Genomic DNA, 27,124 nt, shown 5'->3' with positions numbered 1-27,124 from the left:
AGGTAGCATCACTTATTCACCATCTCACGTATCAATTATTGCAAGATGGAAAGCCCTAATGCCCAACGTGCATCAAAATCAGTTTGCCATTGGGACGCACCAGTTCTGCCTGGCTCTTGCTCCTGAGCTGCAGTCTCGTTTTGCCAGACAGCATTGTTACATCACAACGCCAAACTCCATCACAATGCGAAATTCGAGGATCATTTCGAGAGGTCCAAAGGCGATCGCCGATGGGCAGAATAAGATTAATTTTTTCGTAATCAGCACAGCGGCAGGTTTCCAGTGATACCCGTTTTATCAAAGTTAACGCTCCGAACACCGGTCAAAAATGGCCGCAAAATTGCCTTTGCCCGAATGCAAAGTGTGACGTAAGCTAACCCAAATGCAGTGGTCCGTTCAATCTCGCTGTGTTCACACCATTTAGAGGACAATATGGTACCAATATTATGTCAAATCAGCACCTCTATGTTTGCCACCGATCGGGACCACAGGAAGCAGGTGTTATGTTTAAATGGGTGAGTCAGTGTTGGAATCAAGTCACTACCTTCGAGTCATGAGTTATCTCGAGTCATTGGACATTTTGACTCGAGTCAAGTCAATTCATTCGATTTTCGAAGGTGACGCGAGTCAAGTCACAATTCTAGTCAAATAGAATTTTCAAAGTATAAGTGATGATTCAAAGTCACTGCCTTTTGCTAGCTGCGTGAAACAGATTGATCGGTCTTTTATCTTGAATCAAACAACGCATATGAAGTTATATGCACAAAGGCGTTGTATCGCTTAAGCACACGTAGAACTGTTAATAAAATACGTGAGCCAAAATAGAGGATCGAATACGAAGCCTGGAGAAGTTTGAACAAATTGATATGGCACAATGCACTACCAATGAGAATACCGTGAGAATATAAACATGTAACCTATATTCGATTTGAATCATACAAGGGGGTTGGTTAAGGTGAGCACTGCGCAATATAAGCGATGAGCCGTCTAAGAAACAGAGATTTTACTCACTTTTACCAGATTCTGGTAGTATTTTCAAATACCAGTACTGATAGACGAAATAATATTAATGCCTGTCTTGGTAGACCCAGTCTCGACTGCAGACAAGGGGTGATTACTTCATCATCATTGGTTTATTAGCAATTTTATCAGTTCAATACACCACAAAAAATGCGATACAATGAAAAGAAAGGAAGATGTCGAAGCGACTAGGAGTTGTCTATGGAATCAGACACCCACCTTGGCCTAGGCTGTGAATGAATGTAATCGATTGCGATTACGATTACTTCTGAATCTCGCGATTGCGATTACAGCAAAATCTGGAAATAGTTGATTACGATTACATCGGAAAAGTAATCACGATTACTCGCGATTACATTTATTTTCCTTCTAAGAATTTATCTTTCCACACATATTGGAAGACAATATCACGATTGCGATGAAGGGTCTCATGCGAGAACAACTTTCTTTTAAAATGAGACATCATGACGTCACTTGCTGTTTACGTCATAATATACCCATTGTTCAACTATATAGCTGACGCAACCAACGATTTGCATTCTAGTCAGTGCCGTAACCAAAACTACCAATATGTTGTGGAGAGAGCTCGAAGAGGACGCAAAGTTATTTCGTAAATCAACATATATGATTAATAGAGTGTTCTCGAGAGATTTAATTACCTAACTAGAAAATTCGCTTCGCGCTTCGCAATTTATTTTCGCTGAATATCTTGATTTTGAAATGCATACTTCTCGGCCTCAAGAAAAAATATTCATAATTTTTAGAAATAGGCATTTCGGTGCCGGCCATTACCGTGCCACCACACATCCGAGACATATGCAGTTTCGGTCAACATGTGACTTCACGAAGTGTGCAGGGGCGTGACGAATCTTGTCTTGCTCCTAATCAGATCCCCACTATGTAAATGCCACATGAGCCGCCCACAGAGGAAAATGATGCGTCCCGTGACGAAATGACAATTTGTGTGTGCAACTCAAAAAAGATTTCCTTTAATTTTTTATAGGTTACTACGTTTATGTGACTCCAATATCTTTTGACTATGTAGCAGACAGGAGGTCACGAAAGGAGGGCCCGCCCGAAGATGCTATAAATGTGAATAGCATGTGCTAAATTTTCGAAGACACCACCTTCCCCAGCTCGACCGTTATATGTGACCACGGGACTGAGAGAGTATCAAAAAAGGGATAGTAATATACGCAATCACCAATATTATAGATGAAATTCAGTCGTGAACTTGAAATATTTAAAACACTTGGCGCGATTTAAAAACAAACACACAACGCGAATCCACTTCGCCTCAAACGTGTCTTCCAGTTGTGGCAAAAAGCCAGGTCGTAAGGAAGGGACTTGGGAACTTCACTCTGTAGGGGCCCGAGACTAACTTTTCGGGTACGAGGTGCTGTCTCGGTCCTGCTTCTAGCTGCAACCCAAGCTAGCATGGTGTGGAAGCGGAAAGCTATGGTGTCATTTCCAGATGTTGTCGAAAGAATTGCGTAATAACAACTGGTGCCCGTTTGAAGTATAGCGCCATATGAGAAAAAGAAAGTTAACATAAAATTCTGCCTACAATGCCGATATTGCGGCAAATAACGACTAGGCTATGATCTATATCAGCAGCTGTTGATTTTTAGTGCTTCGATGTGGAAATCGTCATGTTCAATCTTGACGCGTAGCCTACAATATTTCATATATTTTCCCGCTGTACGTAAATAGGCCTAATATTCGTCAAGCAGCAACGGTCAAACTGCACTTAACTAAGCATAACCTAGCATCAATACATACGTTACTATTTGAAACTAAAGCAAAATTGTGATTATTATCCTGCTGCGAGGTAGTAGCTTCTGAGTGTATGGGTAACCTGATATAAAGCATGAAGGATGTTCTTACAACTTACAATCACACAAATACATGTACAATGTACATCGAATATCTATTTACTACGTTTGGATAATTCGTTACGCAATGACGAGCAAAGCCAATACTTGTGACATAATAATGGGCAGTGGCATTTGAAAATCCGACGTTTCTGCCATTAATAACCTCGTATAATAATATGGTATTGTTCAGGAATGTTCATTGTTCCGTTCATGTCATAGTCCTCGTACCAATAAGAAGTAATCGTTCTTTCACAAAGAAATCGATTAGATATGTGGAATAGTCGATTATGACCATACGATTACTTGAAAATGCTGTAATCGTCGTAATCGATTACGATTACTAATCGCGATTACCCCATGTCTGGTCTCGAGTCATATGACTTGGTCCGAGTCATGCGAAATCACTCGAGTAAAGTCGCGTCAATACACAAATTGAATCGAGTCGTGTTACATTTTTAAGAAAATGACTCGAGTCACCAAAAAATCGCGACTCGATTCATCACAACTCTGCGAGTCATCCCAACACTGGGCCGAGGTGCGAAAGAGGCGCGTAGTCAATGCAGGAGGCGGCTTCGTTAATCAACGAGCGGAGCCGTCCTTACTATTGTCGCCGAGGAAGACATTGAAACAGCTATATTATATGTTCCAACGCTTAGTCGGTTTGACATGTGAAGTTTGATTTAGCTCAATCTGCTTATGGTCCAGCGAACCTCGAATCTATAGCACCAATAATAATTCAATGCTCATCCGTTACATATCTATAGATTTCAATCGAATGCAAACACATAGTAATTTTATTTCATAAAAATAATATTGCTGAATCACTGAACAAAATGTAGAGCAGTAAGGGCGCATTCACACTTCACGGATAAATTAATTTGTTTATTCAACTCGTTGTTGTGTGACTGAGCCACAACATGCACTCGACTGGAGAATTGATTCATTCCATACCATGTCCGCAGCGAAGTTGCGGGTATTCGCAGTGGTAATGAGCGGGAACCAGCCAGGTGACGTGGAAGTATCTTATAAGAAATCGGCTAACCGTATTGAATGTAACCGTACCCAGGGTAAGGAGCAGTATCAATGATATAAAAAAGAAGCCGTGCATGCAGAATTCTTTATCGCGGCTTACGTCTTCCGTATTGTCATCGGATCGGCAATATTTCCACTTTTTACCTTCATTTTTGGCAGCGACGCTGTTTTAAGGGTATATAGCAAGAGTGACAGGTAGGGTCGGTTACCGATGTCCGTACTCGTGTACTAGCTGTGTCTATCATCAATGTGACAAACGCATAGGGCGTTGCTGCAATTACGCCTAACATAGACGTATGCGTTGTCCAGTGAACTGCATGGAAGTTGAGATAATGCGGCGTCAAGAGTATAATCGCTAGATTCAGTTGATCGAAAATATGCGCCTGAATCCCAGCAATCGAACGAGGTACAAAGACGGCGTTATCGCGAAGTGAAGCAACAAAAAACAAATAGATATCGAACCCAGGTTGGGATACAGTCGCCAACTGTCTCTATCGATTATGACATACTGCAACCGCGAATTACTGACGGTAACCTCCTGCTTTCCGTCGAATACCGAGCTTACGTCGAGCCAAAGCGGCGACTGCGACGCGACGGACGCAGTTCTGTAATCAAAAATAGTCCACAGCACGAACGGGAACAGGGTGAAAAAATAAAACAGGGCGACCATAAACATGAACCGCCAGAGGGCGCTGCAGCGCACGAAAACGTTGCTCGAGCGCTTGCGAAGGTACAACAGCCTCGCCGAGCTTGTAATGAGCCACGTCCAGTTGATCAGCACGATCGCCACAGTGAACACTTGGTGGCTCTTGCTGAGCGGGAAAAACGCAGCGGAGCACGACGAGCATGATAGATTTTCCCGATCGTCGTCCTCCTTCGAAAGGGCTTTCTGGTATCCCGCCACGCAGCCGGATTGATTGCTTGACGTGTAAGTGCTTGAGACGTCTGAAATAATCCATGGAACTTGAGGATAAGGTATTTGATTGAAAAGCGAATATCGTGAGCTTGAACATCGAGAGAATGTAGACCTACGTATATCGTATAGCGTAGACGGCTTGGATCCGGCCATGAATATTACATAGGGTGGTATCGTGTTCGTAAAAAATGGACTTGTATTCATGAGACTGTAATATGCTGTCAATCAAAACTTGCCACTCCGTTGTCACCATCACGGAGAGCGGTGACATCGGTCACTTTCCACAGAAACTTAAAAGAAAATTTAACCGCCAGTAAGATATTGCAGGAATGACAAGCAGTTGGGTTTAATTGTTTACATATCGATGGGCCTGACATCGAGTCGCACGTATGTAATATTGTTAGTTCGTGATCTAATAATCTCACCTTAATCAGGATGAACAATTATCCACCAGATAATAGTAGGAGAGTTGGTGGTACTGTGATTAAATAATGCAGTCTTGCAAATGGACGACTTACAAATATGGGGACAAAACAGAAGCCTTTTTAAGTCTTGGTCTCCGAGGAGGGGTAGGGGTAGGCCTACTAAATCACTAGACTATCTCCGACTTTCTTTGCAGCCAGTATCATCCCTCCAGAGAACCCTAGTAGAATTACCCTTGCTCTATTGATCAACGGGTATATTCGCTTTCTAAGGTGTAATTTAGATGCTTGCAGTACTTCAACTGTTTATTCCAGTCGCCAGTACTCTACTGCAGATACCTACCACTAATCTCGGTGACGTTGTGCACGCGTACAATTTCAGAAGTATGGCATCCCACGGAACAGAAAGGTGTACTTCTGAAATGCAAAGTCGAAATCAACTATTACTAATACAAACCACATCTGGATCGTACAATTTCACCCAATGTCTTCAGTCACCCAACATATGGATAACTAAATGCATACATACTAGGGTAGCTGAAGTGTCGCGTATAAGTATGTGTTTTGGAATTGAAATCAATTCGGATAAATATTAGTCAGATTCGCATCATCATATACCGTATTTCACAAGCCGGACATCAATCCATAATGAATCCATCAATTCATACAATTCAACCCTAGCAATATCTAGGAATCATATAACACAAGAGCATGATTCATTAATGCGAGTTCTGCGGCCACGTACAATACAGTCTTGAATCATCTCCCGCAATTACTGATCAGCGAATCTAAAATCTCGTCCTAACGCATCCACCAGTCAATCGGCGGAGCGGCATGTGTTTCAAGATTGCATCCTTGATATTCTATAAAATGTCATTGTGTTCGTTTTAAGTTCCTGTCGTGGTGATTCTTGAATGCAAGATTTAATTTGGACCGACTTTGTGATATAATTAAACTGAAATATTGCTTCCAAGTCTGCTGCAATCTATGAATGTATTTTTGCAAAATCATTCATCGGGGATAGCGTCAGAAGTTACGGATCTACTCTTTTACGCATAATAATTGGTTGACGGACGTCTGTAAAATGAGAAGACCTGGACGTCAAAGTAGTAAGAAGTCATGGGCCGCGCATTGCTATGTAGCAGAAGGGCGGCTCATGCAATGAATGATGAAATACGTAGCAAGAATAAGGAAACGGTGCATTTCCAGCGCGTTTCCGACGCAAAGCGTATGATCTTCAAACATCGCGAAAACTGAGTATAGAAACAACGCATTACCCGAATCTGTGCAACACAAGCGGTATAACGCACACGGCGGCGAATGCGAGCCACACCAAAAACAGCGTGCACCTCGTGGCCGCTTTGCTCATCACGGAATTGCTGTGCCTGCCGACGTAGGACGGAACCCCGGATGAGGACCTCGACCGAAAGGCCTGAGACAGTTTGCGACCACCTGACTGTACGAAGCGGCTTAAGCTGGAGCTTCTGGTTGACTGGATTCCTTTTCGAGGTGTTGCGTTCTCCGTCGTTGAGGTCCTGACGACTTGTGGCTTGCGTGAGCCGACCCCGACTTCATCTGAATTACATCCAACCTTTCTGATTAATGCATAACTGGGAAGCTAGATGCGTCCTGGACATTGCTTTTGACCGGATTCGGAGTTTTAAATGAGACCATACTGCTTCAGGTACAGAGTACACCGTACAGGTATGAGAGCTGGTAAAAGTAGTCACTCATGCAAGTCAAGCATACCCAAATAAGACTCTCAAGACTTGAAAATCGATCAAAGGTGAAAACCAGGTATTTGGCTTTAAAAAGTACAAGTACTGTAAAACAAGTCCACGTCCAAGTCCTCTTACAAATAAACGCCCATGCTTATTGAAAATCACTGTCATATAAACGTAGAAGTAAATTAATAACCGGAGCTCTAATATAGGTCACCGATACCGGGGTTTCCGCAATGTGTATAAACGCATTAAATGAGATTTAGGCACCAAAAATATAGATGAAATTTTTAATAATTCCCCAGATCGAAATTGGCGCGGAATTCTCACGTCTGCATTACACTGACATAACATTTACGATGACCTTTGAAAGGACGCGATGCCGCGCAATAATTGATCAAGGTACAAGAGATCATTTCGACCCCATTGAGATTTACGGTTTCCCGCTTCCCTGGTGACACCTCTGTCGACGGCATTCCGTGAGAGAAGGGCGTCTACTCCCTCCGGGATTCCACTATCGATTAAACTCCTGTGGGAAGATAAATTGTGGAATGTGCGGTGAAGGTGTGGAAAGTTTGATCAAGTGATTAGTGATTACGAGCGTGTAATCAGATTATCGAACCTATGAATATATTTTATGCGGCGGGACTATACCAGTTCGGAATAGATTTAATTAATAAATTGAGCGACAACGTAAGTTTTCAACGAAGTCGAGAGCCAACGACGCGCGGCAATATCGCGTCTTTACACCCACCCATGATGGTGCTGCTGCTGCTAAGAATATCACACCCCAGGTACTTTGTATTTTATCAATAAGCAAAACGACTTTGATTAACTGCTCCCGATAATTGGCATCTTATTTCATTTACGCGAGTCGATCATGCGCGATGGGAGAATATGCAACGATATCACGTTAACATTGTACGCATCAGTAATTCAATGAACCACTATATTGGTTCATTTTCAACTAAAAAAATTCTGAAAATAGGGATTTGATTCCGGCGTGGATGTTGAAGTATATTCGCGATTCGCCATCCCGCACAATGTTGCGCAGTGAAGTTGCAGAGCGTTGCCACATGATGTGAATATATATCGGATATTAGTTGTCTTCCGTTCATGGCGTCATTTTCAATTGCAAGGTTATTATCGGCCGCCGCGTCTACAGCAACATAGAAATTACATAATTACCTGAAAAAAATCATTAAGAACGGAGACCAACGGGAAAAGAAATTGAAAATAAGGCATAGAAATGAATGTGCATGTGCGTATTTGTCGAACACATAGGGAATGCTGGATTTCTCTCGACCTAGCTCTGGTCAAGTCCAATTATGAATACATCCGATGATGCGAACTATTGATAGATAATTTGAATCAATTATTAGTAGGACTACACTACGTTTCCGAAAGGGGCGTTCGAAGCCGATTTTGCGGTTGCCTGTCATGGCACGATATCCAGCAGTCCAACTTGACACGTTTCGTAGAGGTCAGCGGAGCAGCCAAAGTCCTTATTAATATCATCACTATAGATGGATAGGATAGAGCAGTTTTGAAGACAATCACCGACTACATAGCTGGTAGAAACAGGGATAGTTCAATGTGACTTCAGGAAATGTGCAAATTCAACCAGAGAATATAATACGATGTAATATCCGTGATGCTCCGTAATGGGTTTCCTGTTTCATCTCGCGTTTATTACGAACGATTCCCACGCCGATTCACAGAGATGTATTCAAGTTATTACAGCCCCTGTAAGGTATTTGCAGGATCATGCGTATAATTGCCAATTTCGTGTTGAAATTCTTTATTGCCGTTTCCGTTACACCAAGATGGAATGGCTATGATAATACCGACATTATCGCTTGGCCAGAGATGCTGTAAGAAGTACTATTTCCGACACAGGTTACAATGAATTTATGTACCGAAAAGGCTACACTTCTATAAATACTGTCCGTAACTTTCGTAGGTAATACTATTATAGTAATGATATAGGTTGGATTTCTCGTTATGTCGTCGACAAAAAATCGTATTACCATGACGTAATCCAACGACGGACATCTGGTCAGTAGGGATGGTGTGAACATCTGAAAGGTTCAGATTCGTGTGAATGCGAACCTTTTTTAAGGTTCGTGTGCATGCGAACCTTTTTAAAAGGTTCTGTGTGAACGCGAACGTGAACCTATAACGCCCCGTGACGTCATATTGCTAATTCCAACCCTACATTTCAGTGACGTGATATATTAAAGTACTGTCCACGATATCTAGCGCCGATTCAGGCCACATTATGCCACAATGCTGAAGTACATGGTGACTTCCTAAACGTCTTCTAATGTATAAACTGGTTCAATCTAAGAGTATATTAATCCCATAAAATCAATATCTTCCGTCGCTTTGCCAACAATTTCGACGAGGTCTTGCAAGGGACTGTAAGCTTACGCCTTAGCGGTTTAGGCCAGACCGGAAAATGTATTCGGCATCTGTCTATTGCAACATTGATATTGAGCAGAGTGCAAAACGGGTTTCCATACTTGCTACTGATATTATCCCATTTACTAGTTAGTTACAGTAGCCAAAACCCCAATCGCACGTATTTGGTTTTTACGATACATTAAACATACCAAATCAAATGGATCTCGTACGCCTGCTACATTTTTATAGCGATGTAGGCCTATTCTTTATATCAATTTCATTGATTGGTTGAATAAGCAGAATTCGCTGCCTACCTAGTACCTACATGTAGCGTATTTCGCTCTTGGTTTTGCGTGTGATTGCAAGTCAAGCTCCCAGCAGAGAGTCACTGAATATTCACAAAACGGAAAGCTGGACATTTCCAGAAAACTTTTGTAACGAAGCAAGCAAACCTTTTGAGATTGGGGTGGTGCATGCTCATTCAATATTGATTTTTTGTACTACTAGCGGCATACACTGCGTGGCCCGAAGTTGAAATGTAGGAAATTTCAACTGAAGATGTTATAATTACGTGGAAAATTGCAATTTATCAAAAAGGTTCACAGTGCAGAACCCACCAAGGTTCTTTTGTGAACGTAAGCCTCAAAATATCTGAGGTTCACGCACAGAACGCGAACGTGAACCTCCCGTTCACACCATCCCTCTGGTGCCAGTCATATTAGCCATGCGTCAAACAAAGCAAAGTAAACTTTTTTTGGTTGTTCAAGTGACACAAATTACAATACATGTTCCACGTTAGGGTATATATAAGACATGGTAAAAGGTAAATTAGGACACTATACGCGCGAAAGCTATCTTCTTAGGTGGTGTTGTGTTTCGATATGAGTGGTTGAAAAGCTGTTTTCCGGGTTCTAGAGACCGCTGCTATCGTTGGACCACATAACCGTAATATGAAGCTCACCATGCGATATATGAGGATAGCTATCGTGAAAAATACATAATGTTGCCGAGAGCTTCTAATATGTTCATTGTTTATAGTGCAGCAGGAAATCATTTCAACGCTTTAGCTTCATTCTTTTCTTCATTCTATCGATCGAAAATTAAGCTTCACAAGAAACTGAAAATAAAAGGCTTGACACTCCAAACCCATATTGCTCCTTGGCGTGTTTTGCACCCCGAATAACACCATCGGTCGGACTCTAAACCAATTGCTGTTATTGAGGTGGCACATACCACCACACGATACTCGCAAAGGCTCCGCGAAAGACATGTAAAACAGGGACTATCAACATAATGCATGTTTGTATACTACGGACAACAACATAAGCATTACCTGGCTGCGTGGAAGAGTAAGAGACTCGCGACGCATCGGAGGGCTTTCTCGTCTCGCCGTTCTTCTGAAAATTCTGATTATACTGTCAAAAGGAAATAACGTAAGTACGAAAATTACTCGAAGCATTTGAGTCATGTACCGTCACGCGCCGTGAAATATGACTGGGTGTCAACACTTTCAATTATGCACTGATAACAGTGGCTGTTTAGGTGACCTTCGCTAATTGCAGTACTGTGCCGTATGCAATAATAGCGACTTATAGTTACATTAATTAAATATTTAAGAAACCACGTCTGTAATTGCATATAGTGGATAAATAGACACTTAGGACATTCAATTCTGACTGTTCCCAACTGTACAATAGGACAGTGTTTCTTAAACATTTTGGCGCTCGTACGTCTTGAGCTGTCATGAAATGTTTCTCGCACCCCATATTCCGTATCGAAACAGCACTTTGTCAAGCTATCCTCAAAGGCTGGTCGTGGGCCGCCATAGGGTTTTCAACGCAACTGCTGTGGTTTTCAAAGAGAGAAGACATTTCAGCGACTGCAGATATCAATATCGACGGTTTCGGCGATGTGCTGTGATTTTGAGGTCCAATTGTTATTCGCCGCCGCCGGTGAAATGTCATAGGTCTTGGCGTGCTCTGGGGCGGAAATTAAGGTCAGTTAGCTCTGGACTAAAGCACCCTAATGGCCTCAACCGTCAAGGCACCATTCTCTTATAATTATGAAAAAAGTCTAGACTAATTTCTGAAACTAATGTTGTGTAATGTGGGTTACTATTATTTTGTCAGAGGGAATGGCATACTCAAATTTCAAGCAAGAATGCTCTTGAAACGGAATCGCACGAAGCGCGAGGAAAACTTACGATTTGAAGAAATCCGACCAAGAATTTTCCGCTTTATGTAAATTTGCAAAGTAATATCGAGGTAATTAAATAGCGTATAATTGCACACTGCATCTCGTACCCCTACTTTGGTGCTACGTACCCTCCAGGGGTCCTTGGACCCCTGTTTAAAAACCACTTCAATAGGAGGTGAGACATACCGGTGAGAGAGTATATAAGGAACTCGATTCTCTATAATCCTCTTATAATACCGATTGATAAATAATTCGACGGTTAGCCTACCATATGGTGCCAAAAGTTGAGTGAAGGACAATTCAACATCTTCGTCATGGGCTATGCAATATCTCATCAAGGGCGTCCGGACTTGAAAAATGCGCCAGTGTAATGTACACTGTACAGTGTACAGCCGCAAAGCATATTTAATCGCTAATCCAACGCCAGTGACCGTATTGTTGTAGTCGATTGATAACACGATCAGCAAAAGCTTATGGAAACAGACGCTGATTTTTAGGTTGATATTCATAGAGCCGTATTGTTTACGAAACAATACAAAACTATCGTCGATTTCACCAGTCTACTGAATATTTCATGTATCGGGCAGTCATTTCAATTTGCCGGTCTAGCATGTAGCTTGCTGTAGACGGTGTATAGAGCGACAGCGTATAATGAGTGAAGAAGGCATAGCGCTGGCGTAATCTGACAGCGCATACAACTTTAAAATCATATCAATATTACATGGGGAACAAATTGGAAACTTCACAATTTAGCGTGGATTTCAATAGATTACGGTTGTCATTTTCTTAATCGGAGGCAGATGTCTTTCCGGCGAACGTCGGTTGGAGGGCTAGAATACCGCGTTGCACATGTGACTATGAACCGACTTCAATGGATTTATTTATGCGTGCTCTTCTGCAACAACAGAAAGTTCTGCACCACATAGCTTCATTTCAATGCCGGAGCACCACGAAACGATCTAGTACCATTACCAACCAGAGTCAAGAATAGAAGCAGTCAATGTTCCAATATTGAATCCATTACATTACTGATGATCATATTCAAATCGGATTCGAGTACCCATTTCCAAATGATGATCGAATCGGATTGGGCTTTTCCACACGATTCATGAACACTGAACAGTGATTCTCAAACTGGGGGGCGTGAAAGCGCCCGTGGGGGACGCAAAGTCGCCTGTGAGAAATTATGTTTCTTGAACTGGGAATGAGTTTAATTTGTGATGAAACTTCCAGTTTCAACAATGGCAATAATCCTAATTATATTTCGATTTAAAATGCCATAATTGCGTCGTACCACCCACACACTGATACTAGATATGGACTGAGACCGAACCTTGCACTAATCAGACGACGTCCCTGAATAAATTGTGACTGGTGAATGCGTATAGCTGTGACATTGATTTTTGATTTAGCTTATGGCTAGGTACGTTTAAGCTAAGCTCAAGTGGAATAATAGAAGGGATTAGGCACCAAATCGCAAAAGTATCTATGCGCCACGTGCTGCAATTGTACATGATTATGTTCAACAAAATTTCAACCGTAGATTAGTGCTCCGCGCTATTTACATCTTGCTCATGATTATTCCTCGGTGTATAGTCCGAATTCCATATTTGAGAAGTGTTTCAACAGCCATAAAACCTTTCATGCCACCAAACAATGCGTTCAGATTGCAAACATTATAATTGCTCCGTTTGATATTTTTTGAAATGGCGATAAGGTGAGCGAAATTTGTCACTATCATCAAGGGGGCCGAGTCAGAAAAAAGCTTGAGAACCACTTTTATAGAAGTAGTTCATGGAAGTTCGCGTTATTTCAGATTACCTTGTGAAAGCGGCAAGTCGTGTTATCTGGCAATAAACCAGTATCGGGTATGATGGTTTTGGGCGCCGCATATCACAACCAAAATCCTCGAATCAACCTGATGTAACGTCGATTCGTCATTCGCGCCACTTGTTTCCGTATTCCAAACACACGATTCAACTCAACAGGAATCATTACAATCGCATCATTCCTTATTCGAACAGTTTAAGAACAAAAGTACTTGTATTTAACAGTTTGGATTTTGAAAAGTTGAAAGTACAGTTTTGGGGTGAGTTTTCATTGTTTTTATGAGTGAAATTACCATAAGAACCGCGTGAAGTACTCCATGTATTATAACGGTATCTGAATGCATATTCGTCGATTTCGGGTGATTTGCACAGATGGCGATCAACCGTAATCGCCGATAAAACGTCAGTAATCGACTTTTTTCCGTAACACAGATGACGATTAACCACTAATCGGAGAATTTCATTTGCGTGATTTTGCGTCAGTGATCCGCGATGAGATGACTCACTGAGGAATCCGCCTCTGTGCAATACAGCCACCAGGTGAACTTGATCGCTGATTAAATTATCGCCGATTAGGGCAATCGGCGATTACTTTTCAATCGACATCTGTGCAATCCAACCTTCGTAGTAAAACTGGTACCCGTAGCGTACCGCTTGGCGCTCAGCATCTCTGGGATAGCGTAGAGGAGGTGTTGCAAGACTTACAAGAAAGTCTTACAAGGCTATTTACGCACGTTCCTTGTCCGGCGCCATATGCAAGCTATGCGCTCCTGGTATGCATAATTGCATATGCAGTATGCACAGATCGTGTGTATATCATGAGTATGGGTGTATATGCCGGAAAAAGATCTGGGAGAAAATCAATAACCACCTATTTTACCTATTTCAAGTGTCTGCAGTCATTTGGCATTCATTAGTCGAAGATAACGCGAGGATTCATATTACAATTCCGAAAGTAGCCATCTGCAATTTCAAACAAAACAAGCGCCCCCTCGACAAGATCCAATTTTGAGACTACAAGCTTGAGTACTTTCCAGATCTTTCGATTTCAATTTTTACTTGATATAATTTTAGCAAGTCTTGGAGTTAACTTCTCATACTTGTATTTGAGTAGAAATGAATGACGTCACTCCTAGTTCTACTTTAGTCGCAACGCTGACTACTTTAACCGCATCTGCTCATTCCTGAACTACACATAATCGCACCCACGGAATGAGACCAGATTGAGAGAGACAGAGACAGCTTGAGGTGATAGGAGTAGCAAAGTGCAGGATGCGTAACAACAGCGTGGGATCTGAAAATCCCAGCGATGCGATTGGCGATAGTTACCGAGCGGCGGCTACTTGCGACGCATTAGTTTTGTTTCGGGCATACTGTGGCGTTTGGCGCACAATGAATATTTGATAAGTATAGTCGCATTGGGCAAATGCGCCGATATAGAATTCCAATTCTCAACGAATAAACACGGGGTAATATCACTAATTTTAACATACTTTCATTTTGGAGATCAATTCTCTAAGGAGTAGCGATATTTTTTCTCGTGCAGTACACGGGATGTCGGTTGCCGCAATGATCGGGCCCTGGGATTTTTCGTTAAGCTTAAATGATACAAAATTGGTGATGGAAAATGGTAATTACTAGGGCAAGGTTTTGCAACTTTTGCAATCTTTTTTACAGCTTCCGGCAGCTTCAAAAATACTTAGAAGTTATGTAGTATGGTGTTTAAGGCTGTTTGGAGGATTTTTGTATTGCAACTTTTCTCCATCTTTTTTCGATTTTTCATGCAACCAACTTTTTACTGGAAATATTTGTCACAATATGTAAATAGATCGCTCGATTATTTCACTGTCGTTTAAATTTGAGGTGCTTTCTGATTTGATTCAGGCTAGACCGCCGAAAATTACATTTTCACAAAGCCAATTTTTTCAGGCTATTGATTTTGTTGAAGTCCCCAACACTGAGCTTTGCTACAGTGCCTCAGATACGGATCGATTCGAGTATCTCATTCCTTTTTAATTTCAAGGAACGTGTCCACAAATGCAACTTTTCACGGATTTGACTGCAACAAAAACTGGTCCTTGTAATTACTCAATTTCATGAGTGGAACATCGTAGCTCAAAACGTATTTCCAAGACTCGATCGCAGCTGTCTATACGCACTGCAACCTTCCTAAATATTATCGTCGTATATTAATGAAAATAACTAAACAACAATTGTTCTTTGGAGAAGAAGTCAGGTCAAATCGAATGAAACTACCAAAAACGTTGGCTATCCGTTGGCTACCAATTAAGTATGCGGATAAAACGACGATAGACGTATACCTTCGCCATGTTTTTGCTCATCCCGTTCGCAGCTGCCGGATTTCCTATCGACAGAACCCTCATCATGGTGTCGAAGGCAGGCAAAAACGGATGACCGTCCGCGTTGAACGAGCCGTCAGCGTTACGGAAGTCTTCATGGTGCTTGCCCATGCTTGTCGTGCGCTTGTACAGGGCAAACGTCACCAGTGCGGTGTTGAGGACCGACACGGTAATGCATGCCGATTTTAAAACTGGAAAAGACGCGTTGCGTATAAGTTTAAATACTGGATGAGATTAATATTTTGTTGTGCACAAGGTGATTATCTCACTCATCCGACTAAAGTGACGAATCATCGTCTTTATCCCTTTCAAAATGAGATGCCCCACCGGACCAATCGTCCGGAAATTTCTATACAGGTATAATGGGACTGGAGAGGTAAAAATTTCCAAATAAATATAAACGGCTGTCCCATCTGCAATACACGCAACGTGAGATCTACTATGTCTGGACTGTTGCAGTCAGTTAAAAATACTCGAAGTCAGTCATTACTGACAACGATACTTAATTCCAACTTATCGAAGAGGTGTATTCAGTTCTGCCCAATAATTGACGCGCAGTCTCACGGGACAAGGCATAGTTTGCAATACTAAAAACTGGTTAGTAGTAAAATCATAACCATTAGAGTATTTTGTGCAAGTAGGCAAAAACCACAAGTGCCTAGCCATGGTGTCTCCCTCTGTAACTCCCAGCTTCGACATATCCACTTTTACTATATATTCTTTCTTCCTCATACCTGGGATCGTCACTATAAGCATTTTCAGGTCCACGTAGTCCACATCCCTCCCTCTTACACGCCCATGCGTCCTGCGTTTAGCCGACCAACTTCGGGTTCGTGTGGTGCGGCATCGACTGCGCCTGGGATTTATCTATTTTCTATACTGTCCATTATCCAATGTATAGCCACTCCTAGCGACAGCTTAGCTTCTTTACAGTTCAGTAAGCGCAAGTCAAGTCTTTTGGCTCTGTACAAGAGCATCGGGTTTTAACAGATAAAGCATGATTGGTCTTAACGCTGCCCTGTACGGATTTAAATCCTTCACCTTGATTTCGCTGCTATGATTCTACTATTACAGAGCACATCAGACACCATTTTCCAGACGTTGGTCTTCCGTCGACCCTCACAGTATCTGATGAAACACGTCCTTTAACCTTGTATTCTTTCTTACTACGACTAAACCTCATTTCTCTCGTTCAAGCGAGCATCTCCAGCCTTTGTTTCGAACTGTGTTCTATGCGCATCACAATTACTAGGGTTGCATTTAAAACAAAAACCAATTTAAAACAAACATATTTAAAACAAGGCCCTTCTTTAAAACATTTTCCAATTTTTTTTAAAGCCATGACGTCACGACTATTCAATTGTGACGTAATAGTGGATTGCTATTGACAATTGAAAATATAGGGTAAATATAGCTCCTTTAACGAAATATCTGTATTCTGTACTATTGCTGTTGAACCGACTATTTTGAGGGTTATAACAATGCCATATCTATATACGCCGGCTCTATCAGGTGGTATAATTGTCTGTAGGCTCATACAACATGTTTTTTGGAAACTATTTACACATTTATGGCATGATTTTACAACTTAAAAAACATTTTTTAAGGCCTTTGTTTAAAACACTGTTTAAAACATGTTTTAAACAAAGTGTTTTAAAACACCGTTTGTTTTAAATGCAACCTTAACAATACTTAAATATCATTCACATCTCCTATACATCTCCTACCTCATTTGCCAACATGTCCATAACTACCGTAAATATACAGGGGAACATTGCTATCCCTGGTGTAGGCCTATAGACTTCAAACTGATAAATCTTTCCTACAACGCACCTGACCGATACACTATCTCTATGCATATCGTGCAGTCTATCCTGATCTATGCTATATACCCCTTGTGATTGTCACATGCCATTCCATATCTCCTCTCTCGGTACCCAGTCGTACACCTTTTCTAGATCTACAAACACACAGTGCCAATAACTTCTCGAAAAGCAGTCGGATGGCTACAATTGCATCCGTCGTTCTCTTCCTTGGCATAAACCTGTACTTTCGTTCACTTATCTCTACCTTGAATCTCAGCCGTGATTCGGTATTTCTGCATGGTATGGTTCATCGGTTTGATTGTTTCAGGTATTCGTGGCGTTTTTCGACTGCGATGGTCATTTACACCAGACCGATATTCTTTGTTTGGATTCCGTATCTGCCGACTTGTAGCACGGCCCATTTGTAGGTTTTTTTTTTCAGACACCGCTTACGCAGATCGGGTGGCGACGAGGAGCCTAGCCCTAGATAAACTTCCAACACTATACGAAAAGATTCTGCAAGTTTCTCTTGCCTCCTCATCGCCGATCTCGTTATTACGCAGGTGTACTGAAAAAGCCCAGACTGAAAGTGAGCCGATCTACAAGTCCAATTCGGCAGCAGATACCACGATGAGGGCACATAGGAGCGAGAGAGGCGAACGATTGAATAGGGTTATGAACGAAAGTTGTCCCCAAAAGATTAAGAAAGTCAAAGATAATATGGACATTACAAAAAAAATGTGTCGTGGCGCACATAGCCTTAAAAGGGCGATAAAGCGTCACTGTGTTATGACAATGATAATATTTAATGGAGCCGACCTCGGTCGCTCTCGAACCCGCAGTCCGTTGGTGTTGCGGCGGTGGATCGTACGGACTGCGGTCATACCACTGCGTTATCTCGCCACGTTTGATTCGTGTGGAGCCACCTTTGATTCGCACATCACATATATCATAGTAATATAGGGATCAGTATACTGTCATGAGGTCAGGATCTGCGGATCTGGCCCTAAACCGATTTGAAGGTATGATGCTTCGGGAACCAAGGACGCACATTATATTCTGCAACAACATCACAATCATATCCGGTCATGAAACCATCGTCATTATTCATGTCGCTGGTTCAGAGGATTGATAAGGGAGCAGTCACGCGGCAACCAGAAAACACGAAATGATTTCAATGGTTCTTGGACTCTAGGAAACAAATACGGCAACACAACAAAGATGTGACGTTACGAAGACTTTCCAATCAAATGCACGCCGCCGGAAGCAGCCACCTTCAAATTGTCGGTATGGGTCGATGGTATTGAATTGAGCACATTGTTTAATGTAATTATACAAGGCGGTGTCCAATCACCCGCATCAGCAAACGAAAGAGCGAACAAACGCCCGCGCATCCATCCATCATACGAGGTCCGCTCCAATCAGATATCGCGTGCGGACGACACAGTTTTCATTATTAATAGGCCCTGGCGCAAGAATGGATGAGAATAATTTACGGACGCTATCGATCGCTTTACGCGCGGGACGTGCTATGACCTTTCGTGTTACGCACATCTACAGAATGCTGCTCGCACCCGACCTTGGACGTAATCAGCTAAATGGCCCTATACTCAATCCCGTTGGATTACATCTCACGACGACGAGGTGGGTGGGGACTGCGGGGATGACTCCGTTAAGGACTTCATGCATAATAATGAATTTCCCACTGAGTGCCTTACAGATCACTAGTGCCGACGCATATTATTAGTTTAACATGAGCGTGGAGCGATTCCGAACCAGGTCGATCGAACCGAAATAAGATTCCGCGATCGCGATATGCTGTGACTATAACAGAAATTTCAATGACTGATAACAGACCAGTGTGCATTCAATACCTACAATCAGACACCTGACGGAAACGCAAAATGACTCATCCTCCTCTCCGTCCGACGCCGTTATTACGGCATATTTACAAAAAGGCAACAGATTGACCCGGCGAAGGACGAATGAATAGAAAAAAAATATAAAGAGCAAAGAAATTATGGCAAGATCAAATACTGTTACACAAGGGCATTACGCCGTGGTGGATGTTAGATTTCGAGACCGCACTTGATCGCTTCGACATCATCATGTTCATTACATCGCACTGTGTCTTACGTGTCGCAATGTACGTTGCGGTATTTTGCGTTAAAACAATATAACGCCGGAGTATGATTATTATGCTGAGCTAGTTAAGATGGAATTAATGGTCGGATTCAGCCGCTTCTGTTGAACAGCCTCACGATTTTTGTGAGATCAACGAACCGGTTTGAATTACTGGTTACATACAATCACTTTTTGTAACAGAACCGCTCGACAAAATTCACTTTCATGATACAACCGAATGACAAAAAATCTGTATTTGACCACTGAACAGGATCCGCTTATTTTTACAAATGAAAGACAAGTCAAATTCAATTCCTTTCGTACGATAAAATATTATCTCAGTTCCAGATATATTTCTTGTACGACTCAGCCTTTAGTGATGTATCAAAACGACTTATGGCAACGTGTAGATCGGACTAATATAGCCACTCCTCTACATCTATATAATATCGCTATTTTCGTAATTACTCCAGAACGAAACCGGCCGCGAAAATTACATTCTATCAAAAGACTTGCCTTCTATAAATTCCGTATCCTCATAATCCCGGTCGTATTGCTTCAAAATAATGATTTTTCCGTCGTAACGTTCCGCGGATTTATACATAAAAATATCTTGTGACGTGGAGTTCCCGTCGGCTTGTTTTATAACACGGTTGAGTGCGTCAGCGAAATGGACCGCGCCTCCGAGAAAATCGGCAACGCCCAAGCTCACCACGAAAACATAGATCCGTTGGCGCAGTCTCCTGAAACAGAACAATATGCATGATACGAAACTGCCCCATTCTCTTTCTAATTCTGATGAATACATTTAGAAACCAATTCGGACGTCCTCGGTCAGCCAACAAACATCGATTTACATCGACTGTTGTTATTTTGAACTAGGGAAGGTGTAAACCTCTGAAAGGTTGAGGTTCGTGTGAACGCGAACCCTTATGAATGGTTCTGTGTTAACGCGAACGTGAACCTCATGACGTCACGTGGCGTCATATTGCTAAGTTCAACCCTACATTTCAGTAAAGAGATAGCGTATAATAAGTAATAACGTGCAGTAGTAAACGATACAAAGCGACGACTCGGCCACATAATGCCACAATGCTGAAGTAGCCTACATATTTACGTTTACAACGTCGCCAAATGTATTAACGGAGACAATCAAATGATCCCTTGAAATCAACATCTTCCGTCACTTCGCCAACAATTTCGACGAGGACTTGCAAGGGAATATAGGCTTGCGCCTTAACTGTCTAGACAAGAGCGGACAATGAACTCGGCGTCTGAGTATTGAGCATTAGGGCTGTTGAAATAAAACTTGCTATCGATATTACCCCATTGACAAGTTATATAACAGTAGCCAACACCCCAATCGCACGGATTTGGTTTTATTATACGATAAACATATGAAGTCAAGATTGACCCCTTACGACTGCTAGATTTTTTTCGTCAGACAACGATATCAATTTCATTGATTAATTGAATAAGCACCATTCGCTGACTTCACTCTTGATTTTATGTGATTGCTGGACTGGTCCATCTCACAGCAGAGAGTCACTAAATATTCACAAACAGTAAGCTTTTATAACAAAGCAAGTAAAAGTACTTGAGATTGTCAAGGTGCATGCCCGTTTGGTGCTGATTTTTTGTGCTGCCAGCGCCAAGTATAGAGTGGCCCGCAGTTGAAATGCAATAAATTTCATACGAAGATGATATAATGAAGTGAAAATTGTAATACGTGAAAAAGGGTCACAGTGCAGAGCTTACCAAGGTTCGTTTGTGAACGTGAACTTCTAAATTTCGGAGGTTCACACACAGTACGCGAACGTGAACCTCGCGTTCACACCATCCCTATTATTTTCTTATATCATGGCAGGGATATCTAGAACTAGTAGTTCAACCAATAAACATCGATTTACATCGACTGTTGTTATTTTCATATATCAAGGTGTCATCAAAACTGCGAGTAAGGCGGGCCACAGTAAAGGATGAGGTGAGCTTCGCGGGCCGGAAGGGGTAAACTTGAACGTGATGAAACGACGTTATTCGCTAACCTTATTCACGTCTGTGCACTCTTCGATGGTCTGTCTATACTGATTTGAGACGTAATGATAGCAAAGACCATACGAGACGTAATGATAGCAAAGACCATACAACACTTAGTAGCAGTGCAAGAATCTAATACTTATTGCTGCTTATTATTGTGATAACGCACCGATGTATTTTCGTTATTTTCTGCTCTTCCTCAAGGATTCCCGGATTTCCGTCGCATCTACTTCACAATTTCTTTCACAAATGTTACCGAACAAGGCCATAAGGGCCACATTTTCAGCGCAGAATGTATTAGACGGTAAGCGTGCGTAGCCCTTGAATTGACGGCATGCTATAAGATCTTCTTAACGCTGTTTTGTTCTATTGCAAACGAAGCGACCTAAACATAACTTCGTTGGATTTCCACAGGGTTGTAATGCCTTGAGTCGCGATTTTTTGGTGACTCGACTTGACTCGAGTCCTTTTCTTCAAAAATGAAAAACGACTCGACTCGACTTGACTCGAGTCACTTTAGGTATTGACTCGACTTGTACTCGAGTCATATGACTCGAGACTGGGTCTACAAAGAAAGGCATTTCATTTTAATTTCGATGAATAGTAAAGATATCACGCTATTATTATTTCGTCTATCAGTACTCAAGTATTGGTACTTGTAAATGCTACCAGAAACTGTTAAAAGTGAGTAAAGTTGGTATATTATGAATGCGAAGCATTCGATATCAACGAGCAGAGTTGTAAAAAGTGGGTGTCAGATGGCATCAACTCGGAACTAAACAGGCATCACAATGACTTGGACTCAGACTTGAGTCAAAACTCGAGAATCTACTCCATGACTTGAACTCGGAATTGACTCGGTGGTGAATTGAAAATGACTCGAGCCAAAACGATATATAAGTGAGATTGACTTGTAACTCGGAACCTTGTGATTTGGTTATAACCCTGGATTTCCAATCCGGCCCATAATACTGACACTTGCAGGTTTAATATTTGCGGTATGGATGGATACCACTAGGTCATATAACTTTGGCATCGTGTACCATTACCACATCGCGGTATTGGGTTCGCTCAAGCCTAATTAGCAGTCTATCAACTGCGAGTGTATGTATGCACTGAGTGTTCGATGGCCTTAAGGGTTTGGGGTAGGACCACCCTTTCCTTATATCTAATGGATACCTATGATCCTCGCAGCTCGAGTATAACAGAATTGAAAGTCACAATGGCACTCTGATTCAGAAACGCCAAAATTGTATGGCGACATAAATTTCACGGGTCGTACAGAAAGGAGATGACATCGCAACATGCGTCAATAAATAATTTAGCCAGGAACTTATCGAAGTAATGCGATGTAACCATGCTGCTATTGACGCGTATGCGCTTGGGATTAGGATTACTAGCTAACAACGAGATACATAAAACCACGGCGTGAAACTATCTATAGTGAAACGGCAGCGCATAGTAGACGTTTGTGACATACTGCTAACTGCAGAATCAAGGATCTCTCAGATCAAGCAAATCGAGGCCGAGCAACGTTTCATTTGTTGCTCTCACAATTAATGACGTACTACTACTACGGCAAGTATCACGCGTTTCGTTGTATCAAAACAGACTAGCTTGCATATCATGTGGTCGTAAACATAACCGCTTTCAATGAACGGTACTTGATAAATTGTACTTGTATAGGCACTATAGAGATATTGGTATATACAGCGCTAGCACTCATATCACAAATTTCACAAATTCCCTTACCTGTAGTTCCTTAGGACACTTATTAAAGCAAATCCATTTACGAGGATAACAATAACTCCAACCACTATGATTCCAATATCGGCAGAATGCGGTATTATAAATTTGCGGACATCGTAACAAGGGTCGCCTTGTCTACGGTCCATTTGGAGCAGTCAATGAAAGACTGACGACAGAAACGACTATATATACAGATCTGTGATGAAATACAATTTTATCGATTTTGAATCAAGCACTCCGCGAGCTTACACCGAGGCCCTATCTCGCTATGAGTGATTATATATACAATACAATCGAGTCCTGCTAGGAGCACGGCCGTCGGCCGTGTTTGTCAAATTTTACCTGCAGGATCGAAGAGGCCCACGGCTCAACAATAGTGCTGTCGGTTGATTGTTGCGGGATTGTGACGTAGTTTTGCGATCAATACTAGCTCAACTTCACTTACATATATTACAAAACTGATCCGAAAATGACACTTAATCGGCGGTGCTTTTTGAATGTACTAATGCTTGCCTCGGATTGTTTATCTTAGTTCTAACAACAATCTTTCAGAGAAATCGGTGAGATTGTCCAATGTATGCGTTGCGTACGTATCAAAGCAACGTTTACTACTATCCACAAGACCACGAACACAATTAGTTACACGGGCGTAGAAATATTAGCTGCGTCTGCAAGGATTAACGTGGGATTTGCCACAGGTCATATTTTTAACAGCATTGCCCTAGGAGGTTTGGGCTTGATGCATGCTATGAACAGAGCAGTGAAATTAGGGCTGCATTTAAACAGTGTTTTAAACAGAAGCCGTTTTTTAAAAAAATGTGCTTTTTTCAAGTTGTAAAATAATGCCATAGTTGTGTAAATACTTTCCAAAAACATGTTGTATGAGCCTACGGACAATTACCACCCGATACTAGCGGTGTTCAAAAATGACTTTTTCTCTCAAATTCTACTGGCTACATGATAAAATTGTTAGGTTACCAAATTGAAGCCTGCACACCAAATTTGGTTCAATTCCAACCAGTAGGTCTGAGGTAGGTCGTGGCTTCGTGTACAAGGGTCTATATTCACACCCGTATATCACGGGTGGTACTCGGGTATGAGTGTAGATCTATACGCATATTTGTCAACAGCGTAAAGATTTTGACCATTCTAGGCAGTTGAATCGTGCGTATTTGGCCCTAGTCGAAATCGATGTCATCTATTTCTTTTTCGAACGTCCTCAAGACACTTAAGACACTATAATGCTAATCACGATTGATATTGCTCAATAGGTCTAGAATCTTCAAAAGCTTCTCACTGCAAACTTGGTTTTAATGGACCAGACTACATGTAGTTCCAGATCAAAGACGGTGCCCCTCAATCGTAGTATCTTCCGCACACGTCACGATATCTGGTTCTCGTGACTGCAGTGGCGCATCAACTTCCCGCATAGTGAGAACTGCGGCCGGCAAGGACTGAAGGTGAAAATTTCAAAACGACACCACCATGAAATATTTATCGGTATCATGTAAGTGGCAGAGAACATGAACCAGGGCTAATGCTATCATGTTTCGGTGTACCTTGTAAGTCTGGCGACATGGATATTAGTAGAGGAATTATCTCAGTACGATCTTGCATGCTGTTTCCAGTTCACAGGCATAGCCAACCGAATCAAGTCAAAACCAATATCGAGAAAAAAGGTTCGCCTAACCTGACGATGTCACGATTATGTAGTAATGCCATGTTACGATGATTCCACCCTGTAGATATGCTTCGATATTAGGGTAGTCAATTGGGTGAAGTAGGTTACCTTATGACGGTATTTAGATAATTATGTATTCGCATTCAAGTATAATGTATCGGCAATAAATGCACTAATGCTCCTGAGTAGGCTTTAATTTCAGAGATTACTTTGACCACCACGGCACACACGACGAAGGAAGCCCAGCATTAAGAGTTAAAAACAATATGATAAGTATTAGTTCCAAGGAATAACTGAGATGTAAGATTATTGACAATATAGTAAGTTAACAACGGTACGACAATGTGGGTCACAAAGAAATGAAAGAATCCCAACATCAGCATGCTATTCAAAGCTATCTTCATACCCACGTAAATGGTACAGTCAAATCTCCTTATTTGACATTCTACGTCGAATCAGCTCGTCGCAGTTGTGTAGCTAATCATGATCGAAGCGACAGTCCGACTTATTTTTTTTTTTAAAAAGGTTAATTATTTGGATGATTAGGCGACCCCTGTCGCAGTAATTACATGTGCAATGTGCATGTGCAAATACAGCATTCCAGTGATGAGCGGACTGTAATATTTTTCGGTCCAAGTCCAGTCCTGAAAATTTTCAATTCAGTCCTAGTCCATCCTGATCCAAAAATATTTTCAAAATTTACTGTCCAAGTCCAGTCCTGAAAATTTTCAATTCAGGCCTACTCCATCCTGATCCAAAAATATTTACCAGATTTTCAGTGCAACTCCATCCTGATCCAAAAAAATTTCAAAATCGAAAGTACAATTCTATACTGAAAAAACAGAAGGACATGTTAGGTCGGTTATAAACACTGCACATCAAATTCGTTTCAATTCCAGCTTGTAGAAGCGAAGTTATTACAACGCAAGAAGTTTCAATATACTAAAATGCATACACATTTTTTATAGTGGCTGCCCGTCCCTATAAAGTTTTGTAAGAAATTGGTCCTTTAGGCTGCAGAGAGAAGATTGTACCACCACGACTTGGTAGAATTCGTGCTCTTCTACTATAATATAGGGTTGAAAAGTCTACAGCAGCGAAAGTGGCACGAATATAGCATACGAACTATATAGGCAAACTTTTCCTATGGATCAGCAGACTTAGTAGTATCTCGACTCGACCTAAATCCATGTCTCTGAGAAAGAGAAGCATATGAAGTAGCCCAGATGGATTGTTAACATTATACAAACAGGCTGTTGCACTTGCGCCACTTGCACTTGGCAGCTTGGCAGCAGATGAAGTGACCTGGACCTAATATTTCGATATGCACCTATATATGCGAACTTTAACTCCATATTTCTGCAATTCTAACATCAAATAATTCCTTAGGTCCTCGTGTAAACAGCACTTGATAAGATCTACGGTAATGTGCTGTTTACAAATTTACAATGATTGCTCTGGTTGAAGAAATTCTGTCCAATCCAATGCTCATATCTGCCGCATTCGTCACTAATAGGTCATTCCAGACACCCGCGCCGTGCTAAGTAGGCAATTCGACACACCAATTCATTAAGAGATGACTCATTACTGTATTTCCTTGGAATGACCCTAATTGGACGAATGTATTGGTATTAGTAAACTTCAGACGAACAGTAGTATTCCGATACAATTTGAATTCATTTCAACCGGCATATGATATAATGTCTATATTCAATATACAAAGTCAATTCAAATCAGCTTCTACTAACTCACGTGCCTACTGGCGACGAGTTCTCTTGTTAACTAAACCTGCAGTAACCACAGTTTTGCATGCTTATCCCCAATCTAACGTTGCAGACGCGCGATGCCGTTTGCGCACGTAAGCTTCTAGTTGGGCTGGCCGTGCTAGCATCGAATCCTGTACCCGTCTGATTTATTGCTCGGATTCATGCGAGGCAGACTGGCGAACA

The 27,124-nt window shown here is 41.6% G+C and overlaps 1 protein-coding gene across 1 annotated transcript; it reads right to left on the bottom strand.

Annotated features, from left to right (window-relative positions):
- Positions 1 to 3,673: 3,673 nt before the first annotated feature.
- LOC145449074 (uncharacterized) lies at positions 3,674 to 25,935 on the bottom strand. The gene is made up of 7 exons (XM_080327543.1): positions 23,498 to 25,935; positions 20,225 to 20,451; positions 15,741 to 15,970; positions 10,728 to 10,809; positions 6,545 to 6,842; positions 5,611 to 5,684; positions 3,674 to 4,874 (listed from the first exon to the last, which is right to left on the bottom strand). The coding sequence occupies exons 1-7, from the start codon at positions 23,638 to 23,640 to the stop codon at positions 4,291 to 4,293; spliced, it is 1,638 nt and encodes a 545-aa protein (XP_080183669.1). The 5' UTR covers positions 23,641 to 25,935; the 3' UTR covers positions 3,674 to 4,290.
- Between the last annotated feature and the right edge of the window lie 1,189 nt (positions 25,936 to 27,124).

This window comes from Botryllus schlosseri, chromosome 10 (assembly GCF_051294905.1).
Source record: "Botryllus schlosseri isolate E-star chromosome 10, Bs_hap1, whole genome shotgun sequence".
NCBI lineage: Eukaryota > Metazoa > Chordata > Ascidiacea > Stolidobranchia > Styelidae > Botryllus > Botryllus schlosseri.
This window is presented reverse-complemented; position numbering and strand designations above follow the sequence as displayed.